Source organism: Vanellus vanellus (genome assembly GCF_965231255.1).
Source record: "Vanellus vanellus genome assembly, chromosome: 1".
NCBI classification, from domain to species: Eukaryota; Metazoa; Chordata; class Aves; order Charadriiformes; family Charadriidae; genus Vanellus; species Vanellus vanellus.
In genome coordinates, this window is record NC_138905.1 from 45,192,754 (window position 1) to 45,206,733 (window position 13,980).

General features: G+C 39.2%; 1 protein-coding gene across 1 annotated transcript in view; it reads left to right on the forward strand.

Annotated features, from left to right (window-relative positions):
* Positions 1-3,497: 3,497 nt before the first annotated feature.
* ACSS3 (acyl-CoA synthetase short chain family member 3) overlaps positions 3,498-13,980 on the forward strand; it is a 70,010-nt gene continuing 59,527 nt past the window's right edge. The window contains exons 1-4 of the mRNA XM_082498384.1: positions 3,498-3,583; positions 3,860-4,000; positions 6,365-6,445; positions 6,530-6,625. Coding sequence (XP_082354510.1) covers positions 6,398-6,445; positions 6,530-6,625 — 144 coding nt within the window. The 5' untranslated portion in view covers positions 3,498-3,583; positions 3,860-4,000; positions 6,365-6,397. The remainder of the gene's footprint in view (positions 3,584-3,859; positions 4,001-6,364; positions 6,446-6,529; positions 6,626-13,980) is intronic.

Here is a 13,980-nt window from a genome sequence, read left to right on the forward strand (position 1 = left end):
TTTCCTGATTTCTTACACCAGGGGATCAAGAACTCTTATGTTCATAAAGCATCCTTAAAGATCTGTGAGCTCTATTCTGCTCCCTGAGGGCAGCTTCCCAGGTGGTCCTGTTGACTAGCTCCTTGAACAGCTGGAATTTTGTTTTCCTAAAATTCAGGGTCCTGACTTTACTTTACTTTTTGCCTGACCCATATCCCTCAGGACTGTGAACTCCACCAATGCATGATCACTGCAGCACATGCTGCCTCCAGTATTGATGTCACCGATTAGCTCACTTGTGTTGGTGACCAACAGGTCCAGTATCGCATCCCCTCAGGTAGGGCTGTCTATTACCTGGTTTAAGAAGTTATCCTGAATGCATTTGAGGAGTCTCCTGGATTGCCTACAGCTCACCGTGCTGCTTTTCCAGTAGATGGAAAAGGACATTAACTATATTTTGAGAAAGTAACATGACATCTGTTTAAGCACTTTATCTTAATAAACTAGGAAAACTGAGAAGGCTACTTAAGAAAAATACGCTTATACACCTATTTAATAGGGTAGTTGCTAGGTCATCAACAATCAAATTTTCTTGTGGTTTTTTCAGTCACAATAATTATATAGCAATTCCAGAGGACTTTTTAGATTTTAAGTCCAAACCCTGTAAAATAAAATACAAGTTGGAGTTTTTCAGATATGTTATTTGAAGATGCTTCACTAGAGCAGTATTGTGATTTGCAAGTGAGCAACAATTCTTTGAAATACAAAATGTATGAGACACCCAAGTTACTCAAAACTGTTACTATCTTTCATTGAGGTCAGAAATACTGTTTTCTTCACTTATTTACAGTTGACACATTCGGAAATTTTAATAAGACCTCCTTGAAAAAATCAGCTCATATTTTGTAATAGTTTATCTGAATAAGACATCGTTCTTTTGCACTGGTATGGCTATGAATGGTTACCTCTACTTCTCATCATAAGATGATCAAACCTTTTGAGTGATTAGGCAGCAAGCTCAGCTGCTGGTACTTAAGATGCACAGTTGCGTTATAATAGTTGCAGTCCAGCCTTTTCTTGTCTTGAAGCAGTGTTTATTTTTGGAATATGTATTGTAGATAAGAAGGCATTATCTTGTGTTTCATTTTTAACTACTTGTATAGTATGATTCAGGTCTCTTTCTTTAGAGCAGTGTATAATATCTGGCAAAATTTAATGTGCAAGGCAGTCTGACATGTCTCTTCTAACCACAAAGCCAGTGCAGTACCAGCAGGCACAGCAGAGCTATATAATGACTGCATAAGCACTGGATTTCTTTAAAATGCATGTAACTGTTTTTGAGGAGGAGTGAGGTGCAACAAAAGTGCAGTAAGTTTGAGCATAGGTGTGTGATCAGATGTGTGGCTGGGGCATAAAGAGGAAAGAGCTTTGTGTGTTGAATAATGAGGGCCTGAGTGCTGGATCTGCCAGTAAATATCTTCATGACACTCCTGACATTTTGTGCCCCCGTGCTTCTTGGTTTTCAATTTGGGCTTTTTGCAGCTTTATTAGCTGGCCCAATAAAATGTATAATGCTTTTTCTAAACTTTGCCTCATATGCTATTAAAGACATCGAAGAATTTGTAGGAAGAGTCTTTACAACAAAATAAAATCATTGATCTGGTACTATTGGGCCTTGCTTTATCTCATTTCGACTTCTTCATATTAGTTTTTTTTTCTACAGCTCACTATTGCTGGCATTCCTTCTCCATCAAACCTTTGAACTTTCCTGGTTTTCCTTCAAACTAGTTATATTTCTGTCTGATGTTACCGTGCAGGACTACATGGATCCACAGAAGAGATGGGAAATGGGTGTATAAAAGCCATATGGGAACAGAGATGCAGAGGAAGTAATGTCCAGTAGGCAGAGAGGTAAAACATTAGAAAAAAACAATTAAAGCCAGTAATGGACCTGTGATTTGCACAGAGCAATCCATGATGCTTCCAAGTGGCAGCCCTCGCTTGGGAAATGCATCACCTTAGCCAATTTAGTAGTGGTTAGGTTATTTTTAGACTTCCTTACTGCATACAAAGCAGTTGATGAGCAGAGGTGGCACCATTTACAAATGACTGTAAACCTGGTGTTGACAACAGTCTTTCATCTTAACAATTGAATAGAACTGTGTTAATATCCTACATTAATTACAGTCTAATTTCAGGGTAGCCTCCAGGTGAATTTTGAGTTTAACTGCATTGTATTGTATCATCTTTTATTAAAATCAGTGCATCCCAAATGAGAAAGATGACAAAAGCTGAAATTTTAAAGCTCATTTGAAATCTTTATTTTGTATACACACTAATTAGCAAACTTCCCAGAGTGGCAGATTTGGACAGGAAACATTTTATTATTGCACAAGAAAACAATTTAATCTCTGCTTTCTGTGCTGAGTTTAATGCAGCCTTAACTGTGGCATTGCGGTTTGTGCCTACTTAATGAGATTTATGCTAATGCATACAATTAGTAAACTAGCTTGATCAAACTGAGGGACACAAGATAAATATACTTCTAAAACTCCAAAAGCAAGGAGATTGAAGACTCATTTTTCTCCAATTAAAACGTGTTGTAACACATAGTTTCTTTGGTGCTACCTTTTATTTCCTGAAATATGAGAAATAAAATTACTGATCTTGGGACCCGAGTCAAAATAGTTTGCATGCAGATTTCTTGGCTTAGGAAATCTTACATAAAACCTGAGGTTAATTTAATGATAAAGATACTAAATCCACATTTGGAAACAAATTATTTTAAAACCCCCCCAGAACTATGGAATTCTGAGTTTTAGTGCTTTTGCATGCTAAATCCTGCAACCATCACTTGAAATACTCTAGCTGTGCTTCCCTCGTGTGCCTCAGGACTTTAGCTTATTCTCTTCCTGTATGTCTAGTTTCCTGTCATCTATTGTTTGCCTTCTTTTTCCTCTTTTTCCTTTTTTCCCTCCCTTGCTATTTAACTGCAGACTGGAAAAGAGCCAGCAAAATCCTACAGCTAGTTTTGAAATATCCCATTGGGCGCAGGCAGATAATTAGAAAGCAGGCTAAACAGGACAGATAATTGTTGACATCGCTCATCACTTTTCCTTAATGGAGGGGCTAAGATGGAGATGGGTTTTTCTCTCTGTTCATTACTTTTTGTGCAGTTTACAAGAACTTAGTACTGTTTGTTTCTTACTCAAATTTGGTTGAAAATGGTGAAGAGTGTCAGAAGTTATTAGTGTGCTCCTGAACAAAAAACAGATGCATGGACAGCAAGATCACATAAACTTGATGTCCTTAGAAAACTGATCTAAACCCCTGTTTCTAATTATGTGAAGATAGATTTTATACATTGAGCATCTTTAATCAAAGAATTTAATGGAAAACATGTTATTAGGTTACATATATAAAATATATTGCAAATGTATATATTAACAGTCAAACTTCTTTATTTTAGCCGAAACTTATTGTAACAGCAAGTTTTGGAGTAGAACCGAAAAGGAAAGTGGAATACATATCCCTCCTAGAAGGAGCATTGGCAAGGGTACAGAGCAAACCTGATAAAGTTCTCATTTACAAGCGACCTAATTTGGTGGGTGTACAGTTTTTGTGCCTTTATGTTAACTTTCAGGTGTGTATGTAGTACACATGCCTTTTCTCATTTAAAAGTAAAATTTTTAGTATATCTGTTGTAGTTTGTTTTTGAATTTTATGGGGGAACTTTATATTCATAAGATTTAAATAGTAAGTAGAACTAATGCAACAGAGAGATCACTGTACAGAAAATTGAATAGTACATGTTTTTTCATTCTCTTCCATTTATTCCATCTGTTTTTCTTTTGACACTTTTGTGTTTTGCAATGAGCAGGGCCATGTTCCTCTTGCCCCAGGTCGTGATCTTGACTGGGAAGAAGAGCTTGCAAAAGCACGGTGTTATAGATGCGTCTCCGTTCCCTCAGACCATCCCCTTTATATTCTGTATACATCTGGAACAACAGGCTTGCCCAAGGTAAAGGACTGTCTGTAGTCTAAGAGTCTGTGATCAACCTATTTGCAGTTCCACTTGAGAAAATATTTACTTAGAAAGTTTGAAACTGTTTGCCAGAGCTCAGGGCTAGAAATGGTTTGATCTCATTTATTCACATTTCACTGCTTTAAAGTCAGTGTCTAGGAATAAATCGTGTTTGTTTATTTAAATTATAGTAATATAAAGATAAACTGCATTTACTTCAAAATGTTTGTACCGTATGAACCTTTGAGGACAGCAGAATGTCTTTTATCAATTAATATCTTCTGTGTTTTAACTATTTGAAATGAGTGTAGTATAGTCACTTAATGGCAAGATTGGTTAATATATCACTTGTGTGATGCATCTATTGCTGAATAGTCTTTGCTTATTCATTATTTACATATTAGCTGATCTTCCCATAGATAAGATGTAATGAAGGACATTACAGATTAAATAGAATTAAGCGTATTCTGAAGGCTTGTGCTATTGAACAGTTCTGAGAACATAATTCCCATGAAAATGAAAGTTTAGATTGAGTAAGTGAAAAGTAACATAGGAAGTTCTTTGAAAAAAGTTTGCTTTCAACTATTGATTAGTCTTAATGATCTGCTTTTAAAAGACCTCGCTTTAAAAGCGAACTCTTGAGTGTTTCCTTGGCACTTACAATTCTCTTTTAAGGTGTAGAAGACAAGCTGAATATAATTTTGTGGCAGTGGTCTTACCACCACGAATTCAGTGACAGTATCACACATCCCTGGATATGGCAGTGCTTAGACTACTACTAGAAAATGATTTAATGATGTGGCCTATAAAGTTCAGAATCTATGGGGAGGTAAGGGAAAACAAACATAAGTTTTGCTGAGAAAAATGTCTTCTGCTTTTGCCTTGAACGTGGGCATTTTAAAGCAACATATGTCTCTTGAATTATTTAATTATATTATTGAAAGGCCCATGATAAGGTCTTATGTTACAACAGGTATTTTCCTTGACTGTTAGTTTCAAAACATAATATCTCAGAGATAAAAGTTCTCAGAAGTTTACTTCACTGTGTTGGTTGTCCAGAGAAAAATACAGACATCTTAAATGAATCACCCTTGTAAGAGGGAGATTGTCAGCTAGCACTAAGCTACAATGAGTAACTTAATGAATAAAATAACTTTTTTATTCATTTAAGGAACTTGCTTTTAGATCGTCATGCAAGTAAAATTACTCAGTTATGACTTTGTAGCAAACCTTTTATTAATCTCGAAGCAGTGACTAAGTTAGAAGCTGAGACTAGTAAAGGCAATCTGCTTTCTGAAATATGTGAAGTGTTAGTTAACCATTCTCCCCTGTGGCAATCTGAAAATGAGTTAATGTGTCTCTACAGTCCCTTATTTCTTGGACAAGGCCTGAAAGTGCCTTTTTCATTCAATTAACGACATAAGGAGAACGTTCCATGCCTAGCACAGACAGATAGCTGTAATGTCTGCGCTGTAGACGTTTGTTTGGTCAGATGAGTCTCACCTGAATTTTAGTTCAGGACATCAGGACATAGTTTACATAATTCTTCTAGAAACAGTGTACTAGACGATGATGAAATGTGTATTAAACTTACAATTATTGCAAAATATTTCAAAATTTTTCCCATTAATGGTGTTCCAGAGCCAGTTTTTGGCTTACCAAGGTGCATGACGCTATTGATACTCTCTCGTTCTAATTTTCAAATCCCTCTTTTAGACTAAGACTGGGATGTTAATTTTGCATTTGTATGTATACCTCAGGCTAGATATTAAACCTTTAAAAAATAAACATCTGGCTTAAGACAATTTTCTGACATCTTTATAAAGAATCAGTGCTGAAAGAGGGGTACATTTCAGGGAGTAATTTGCCCCATTTATTTTAGGGATCGGCTATTCTGCAGGTGCTCCTCTTTTCCAGTGATCATACAGAGAGACTACACAATTAATTTAAAACATGCCTAGCATTTAGATGGCCACAGTTTAAGTGAGGTAAATACTCAATGTCTTATTTTTGTCAGCATATGTTGACTAAGTATTTGCATATCTGACTTTAATGAGAGAATTCTAGTCTTTATTAGTTATCTTCTGAAAACTATTGTCATCTAGTCCTTGTGTTGGGTTTTTATGTTTGTTTTATTGTATGTTTGTTTTTTTGTTTGTTTGTTTGTTTCCCAAAATTACTTCTTCAGTGGGATTGCTAACAAAAGCATGTCCTTGTCTGAATGGATCCTTTTCTTAAGTGAGAAGTGTTGGAACTGGACAACTTTAAGTCTATTGCTGCTAAAACCCCAAAATTTCATTGAAGACAGGAATATCATTGCATCCTTCAAATGATCTTAAATATTCAAATATTCTCATTTAGGGTGTTGTCAGACCAACGGGTGGCTATGCAGTTATGCTGAACTGGACAATGTCAGCTGTATATGGACTCGAACCTGGTGAGGTAATTCTGTTTAAATGTCATGTAATTTGTTTTTAACTCTGCTTAAAAACTCCCCGCTATATTTATGTTTTTATTTCATTTTAGGTGTGGTGGGCAGCTTCTGATTTAGGCTGGGTTGTTGGTCATTCCTACATTTGCTACGGGCCTCTTCTTCATGGGAATACTACGGTTTTGTACGAGGTATGATCCATTCTAAAAAGCCAATGTTTGAAAAGGCAGCATCTCCTCCAGTTGATGATCCTGTTTATGCCTGCCCATACTTCATGCCATATATATTTAAACCATGTGTATATTTTCAGTGTTTATACTCTCCCATCTGTTACAGTAATTCTTAAGGAAAACTTACTGCACTATCCTTTGAACTTGTCTACTTCATGTGTGTGACTGGTGATGGTCAGTGGGAAAAGGAGCTCCAAAACAACAGACCTAGAAATGGCAGATTTTGAGTGTACCTGTGTTGTTGAGCTTCAGCCACAGGCCATTAGACTACCTTTATTATGGATCTAGGAGAGGAGGATGACAAATTCTTACTGGATCTCAGTTGGAGGCAATTGGAAACTCTATGGTTGGAGCCAGAACTCTTGAGACTTGTCTCTTCTTTCCTCCCCCTACCACTCAAGGCACCTGAAGCCAAGACTCAGATGACATTCCGGGCTTGGTCTTTCTCCTTTGGGAATGAATCTCAGTGAGGTGGAGAGGAGACTAGTCCATTTAGAGTGGCCTGCTGCATCCTAACTTTGATGCTCAGAAAAGCAATCACACTACCTTACATTGTTATTTTTTCAGAACTTACTGTTGATTCTCTAATCGCCAGGCAAAAAGATACAGTGTTGCCTGAACCATCTTCTTTATTCTTCAAGGAGTGAATCCAGTATCCATCAGTGATAGTGAAAGACATTTTATGTAAAAGTACCGACATTATTAGCTCTTAAGTGTGCTGAGACTTGGTTTCCTGCATTCACCTGATATTAGGAATTCTGGATATATCCTAGCTTCTCCAACACTGTGTGGAGTGAAGATGACCTTGTAATTGTTCTTCTTCAATGGTTCTAGGGGCAGAAGTTGTTTTAGCTCTGCTATCGTGGCATGCTGATTACCTCTGTTGATTTGTAGTGGTGTGAACCATTAAAGGAAATCTAATGGTAACTCATGGCAGAACATACAAGAACTGCAAAAGTATGGTGAATGTACCAGATACTGAGGGCATGAAAAAGCATATGAAGCAAGCTTTGATGACATTGTGAATGTAGCAGTTGTTAGAGCACCATCTGTGCCCAGTGTTTGTGGAGCAGAGGAGTCAGCATGAGATGGTGGGAATATACTGGTTTACAGACCATCATAAGTGCAGAAGTTCTGCATAAGGAAGTGTATATTATGATTAAACTTTCTCCATCTTCTTGCTAATACATCATACAAATGGTGAAGACTATACTAGAACAGAAATGGATTGTTACTGTTTTCAGGAACAAGCATTATCAGAACAATCCTTTGATGTTTGCACAACCAGTTAAGTTGGTATTTGTTGAGATGTGCTTCACTGTTATGAATTTATACACTGCTGCTGTTGGGTAGCTGGTGCTGGGATTGTGCCTGAATTTTGAGTAACTATGTTTCTGAATCCTTGGGATACTGAAGAAGCATGGGCAGTTGTAGTAACATGAGGTTGCCTCCAAAATTGTTTGGATGCCACTGTGTCAAACACTACAGAACTGACTATGGCTTCCTGCATCCTGTTTTGGAAATTAGAAGTATACTTTACTGCTTGAAGTTCACTCTATAAACTTATAAGTGAGATTCTCACAAGCAGAAGACACCTCCTGAAGCAGGTCAAGAATCCTCAAGTCCAGAAAAGCAATGGCGATTAGGGGTGTGTCTACATGGTATTTCAGATCACGGCAATAGTGCAGTTCTGAAATAAGTCCTCTCATTGTCCTTGCTTATTGATTTGGTTCACAGAGTCATTTTAGACATATGAATGACATTTTTACAGAGAAATCTAAACAGAAGCTTTGCCACTTGGGATAAAAGGGTTGGGTCCAAAGAGTGGGACTGCACTGCTGTGAAGTTCTCCAGAGCAAGTGAAAAGTACATGTGCCAACAGAAAGCTTTAAAACTGTCAAGAGCTCCCAACTTATTCTGAAGTACTTCTTGTGCTATACAAAAGGGTCAAATGCCGTGTGCAACTTCATATTTGCTAATGACCACCCAATGTTTGCTTGTTCTGACTTTCAGCTGCTCCTTTATTTCTTCCAAGCTTTGGCTTCTATCCTCTTGACCAGCCCTATTTCTTTTGCTGTTCCTCCTTTTTGAACATCTTTCTTATAACATTATTAAAATAATTCCTCCTTTCCTACTGTTGCCTTTTGCAATCTTGACAACGTTGCATTGACCTTCCAGAATATTGAGCTGGAGCTTGACAGCGTGTGCTCTGATAGGCCTAAAAGCTTCTCCAGCAGATGCACCACCCTGTTGCTAATGTCAAGCCTGCAACCAAATGGGAGAGGACTGACAAGCAGTGTTGCATTCATTCAAGTAGATGAAGACCATGTTCTTCATTATGTGGGTAAAACATGCATGGTACATGTGCTGCTACCACAGAGATCTTGAGCAGGTTGTCAGAGGAGGAGAGAACACTCTGCAAGCCCACTGCTTGTGAGGACATCCACACCCTTAGTCCCAGGACCAACAGTCTGGGATAAAAGTCCAGGGAAAAGCATGACTACAGTACTGCACACATCTCATACCTGCAACCCCCAGAGGATCCCCGCGAGACAACACACAGGAACATGCCCTTGGCTCACTCTGTGCCACAGCAAGAAATGGGAACTGCAAAATCAGTTGTCCAGATGCCCGCCTGAGTAAGTGTGTGTACTCTTTTCCTATACATGTATTGAGGGTGGGCCTGTGTTTAGGAGGTTTCTGGTAGAATTAGGGCACTGATCACAGAGCTGGGGAAAGGTGGTTTAAGTCTCTGGATTGACTGCGAGAGCTGCTGTGCCTTGAGAGACAATTCTCCAGAGGCTGTGGGCTGTAAGGGAAGTTCTGTGGAGCAGCAAGCTCCGTCAGAGACCACTTGCTCCATCCCAGCTGTGCCTGTGTGCCAGACATAGTCCTGGCAACCGCATAAGTCATAGACATGGCGTGCCTTGATAACACAGCCCCCCCTAGGCTACTGCACAAAGCCCCAGCCACACTGCCTCTTCCTTTCCTCAAATGCAATGTATAAAGGACCTGCCTTGTGTTGGTAGTGGTGCTGGTACTTCTGGCCACATGTCCCATCCCGTCCCTGCCCTGCAGTCAACTGCTCATACAACAAATATCATGCAGGATGATACCGTTTCTTTGAAATGCAGTGGTTAAGGTAGTGGTTGTTGACAATATATTATCTCTTCCTCTGGCTCAAGTCACACTGAGGAAAGGTTGTAAAGGGAAGGGCACTGCGGGCTGGGGTAAGGCATAGTTGGATTAGCCAGGTTTACCCAAAACAAAATGGACTGAATGCAGCAAAGGAGTGTGTGAAGCACACAAGTGTGGAGGAGAAGAAAACTGAGGACAGAGAGAAGTATTGGGAATCAGTTCCTTTTCAATCATTGCATAACATTTTCCAGATTGAAAGACATTGATGTCCAGGGGTACTCCTCCCATGCCACTCCATGCACTTCTGAATGCTCTCTGGGTTGATGACTGTCTTCAGTGAAGGAGCAAAGTCCTGACACAAGTGCATTTCTGCCACCTGTAGCAAAGAGCGCAGAGAATTGAGCATACAGGTACTGCAGAAGCCATGTTCAGTGTTTCAGTCTGAAGGAAGGTCTCAAAGATGTCCTCACAGATGGTTCAGACTAAAAGTGATGCCCTGAATTTGGAAGGTATTGGGAACATTTGCACAGTGTTTGTCCCACATAGCCCAGTGTCTTTCAGATGACCAAGTGTACATTGTGGTTCCATTATGCATTCAGTAAAAGCAGAATTAAATTAGGCCTGTGCTGCACCATTGTCAGAGTGTACCTTATGGTGTGGGGCGCAAGGGTATGCAGCATCTCTCATGATGCTTATTGACATTGAGAACATAATGAATGATCCTGTCCCTTCTCGGCAAGAGGGCACTGGTCTATTTTTGGTTCTGTGACCAGAGATATGGAAGACAGGGAATATAGAAACTTTATGGTGAAGCCTGCTGGTGATGTGTGCTAGTCATCTGCATGAAACAGATGAAGTGAACAGCGTGACACTTCCTAGAGGAGAAGACTCTTCAGTCAAGGGAGCAAAGATCTGTAGGATAGCTTTCCATCAGAAAACTTTGAACTGCATTTTTGGTCCAGTGAACAAGGCTTAGTCTAAAATAAACCTCAAATAACACCTAATGGAAGATGTAAAGAGCATTGGTATTAAATGGTTTGATCTACTAATCTGCTCTAATTCACCTTGCTACTTGCTATGTAAACAAAGTTTGTGATACCATATGCACTCACATTCATGTTTCGTGTTATTTCACATGGTACTAAGTTTATATTTACCAGTGCATGTAGTAGGAAGAAGATTAGTAATCATAGAATGGTTCTCCTAGAACAGCAGATTGTGCCTAGGTGACACCTGTGTATGTTGCTTTGTGCAAAATCCTGTTATTTTCGTAACAGAAAAAATGTAAAATAAGAAACAAAATGCAGTGCTTAAAAACAAAGAAAATCTTGAGGTCTTAAAAATGTGGTTTGGAATTTGTTCTTGTGTATGTGGTTAACTTTTAACTTTGTGGTTAACTTTTAGAAGTGTCAACTTTTTCTTCTGTTCATGGAAAGACTGCAGGTAGTGTGTCAGGTTGAGCTTTTGTCAGGATGTTTTACTTCCACGTCATTTAGAGATCTGTGGAATCTGAGGCAAATATCTTTGTTTTTTAGCTTCTAGGCATTGGATTGATTTTTCAATAATGTCTCAGAAAAGCAGGTTTGCAAAACAAGTATTTTTTATTAAATATAAAAGTACACAAAGTGATGACAACAATCACAAGGGTTTTTTTGCCCCTAAATGGCTAAGACAGAGAAGTTCACATACCTTAATAGTCCTAACCAATGAGTGAAGCAGCTGGAGAAAATTTAAACAATCTAAACAAATATTTTGTCTTTATTTGAAACTCAATGTACCTTCTTTCCAGATAAAGTTTACTGACTTCCTTACTGTCAGTGTTCAGCATGAAAGCTTGCAATGAATGCATTATTGAAATACATGATGCAGAGAATATATACAGTGCAACTATGGCAATATAATTCAGGCATTCATTTGAGTATTGCTTATGCTTAGCTCTTTTTTGAAGAGTTTCCAATGTGCTAATCTGGTGCAATCCTCTTGCTACTGTGAATTTACAAACCAGCTCGCTGTGGAACTTCTGAAAGCTTTTGAGTCAATGACAAGTGTCAGCTTGATGATTGCAGGCGTGACACTTGGTTCTTAGTGCATATAGAAGTTCTGAAGGACATTAGGAAGCCAGGCTATTTCTAGGACATTGCAAATTAAAAGTAATCAAGTAGTTTAAAAAAAAAAAAAAAAGAGGGAAGTGTTTTTTTAAAAGCAGTAGGGCTTTTAAAAAAGGCAAAATTCAGAAGGAATGGGTAAGTGAGAGAATATGTTAAACTCATTAAATAGACTCTTGCATAAAGGATTCCTTAGTAACTAAATGTATCTTTATGGGGAAAAGGGAGTACAATCAATTTACAATAGTTCATATGTTCAAATACATACATTTGTATAGATGGATAAAAATATCCAGAAGAACTAACACTATATTCTTGTGTACTTGAACTTGCAAACAACTCCAGGTGCAGAGGTGGATTCATGACATTTTGTAGTACGTGTGTACATACTGTACAGCTGTCCTATACCTTTTGCTCATCCCAGAGTTCATGCTTGTCAGGTTCCTCCTGTGTGTTATTTGTTTATGTAGGGCAAGCATGGATACATTCGTGAGAATTCCTAGAGGTTTACTAGATAATTTGGGGAATGATTTTAATACCTTAAGTCATGTGGGCTCTCATTTAACTGCTTATGAAAGAGATCACTGCAATGTTCTTTCTATTTTATATAAAAAGATAATTTTTCCTGTGAAGAAGAGAAACAGTCTGGAAACTTTTCTGCATTATTGTGGTGGCAGAAGAGACCACTGTGAACAAGGAAAACAACCTTTGGCTTTGAAAAATTGACTGAAGTATGCATGGCTTTGCATACTGAGGTATTCAGTATGCATTTTTCACCTGCCTTTTCCTGAGGTGAAAGGGTGAGTAATCATAGAATGGTTTAGGTTGAAAAAGACCTTGAAGATCATCGAGTTCCAACCCCCCACCTCTCACTAGACCAGGTTGCCCAAGACCACATCCAGCCTGGCCTTGAACACCTCCAGGGATGGGGCTTCAACAACCTCTCTGGGCAGCCTGTTCCAGTGCCTTACCACCCTCAAAGTGAAAAACTTCTTCCTAATATTTAATCTAAACCTGCCCTCTTCCAGTTTAAAGCCATTCACCCTCGTCCTATCGCTACATGCCCTAGTAAAAAGTCATTCCCCAGCTCTCCTGTAGGCCCCCTTTAGGTACTAGAAGGCTGCAAAAAGATCTCCTGGGAGCCTTCTCTTCTCCAGGCTGAACAGCCCCAACTCTTTCAGCCTCTCCTCATAGGGGAGGTGCTCCAGCCCTTGGATCATCCTCGTGGCTCTCCTCTGGACATGCTCCAGTAAGTCCATGTCCTTCTTATGTTGGGGACTCCAGAGCTGGATGCAGTACTCCAGGTGGGGTCTCACGAGAGTGGAGTAGAGGGGCAGAATAAGCTCCTTTGACCTGCTGGCCACACTTCTTTTTGATGGAGCCCAGGATACGGTTTGCCTTCTGGACTGCAATTGCACATTGCTGTCTCATGTTGAGCTTCCTGTCAATCAGCATCCCCAGGTCCTTCTACTCAGGGCTGCTCTCCAGCCATTCCCCGCCCAGCCTGTATTTGTGCTTGGGATTGCTCTGACCCAGATGTAGGACCTTGCACTTGGCCTTGTTGAACTGCATGAGGTTGGCTTGGGCCCACCTCTCCAGCCTGTCCAGGTTCCTCTGGATGGCATCCCTCCCCTCCAGTGTGTCTACCTCGCCAAACAGCTTGATATCATCTGCAAACTTGCTGAAACAAGGAAGAACAGTCCATGTGTTGCTCTTAAACACTACAGGATTCTGTTTGTCCCTCTCCTATCAGGAGGTAACAATCTTTGCTGTTACATCTTTACAGTATGTAAAGACCCTGTGAAATCTTTGGAAATTCAGTATCCCTAAGCAAAAAACCTGTTACTTATTTTGACCTTGTTCTGTTGTCTGGAATTGAAGGCTTAAAAGGATGTGTGGACATCACTATAAGCTATATTTAATTAAGTACTAACATGCTGTCCTTCAATCTTGAACCCATTTTCCCAGCAACCTAAATTATTCGTACAGATAATCAGAGTTAATAAGTGTGTTCAAGATTTATGAAGCAGAAATACACTCTAGGAAAAGAACATCTATTCCTTGCTGATCCTA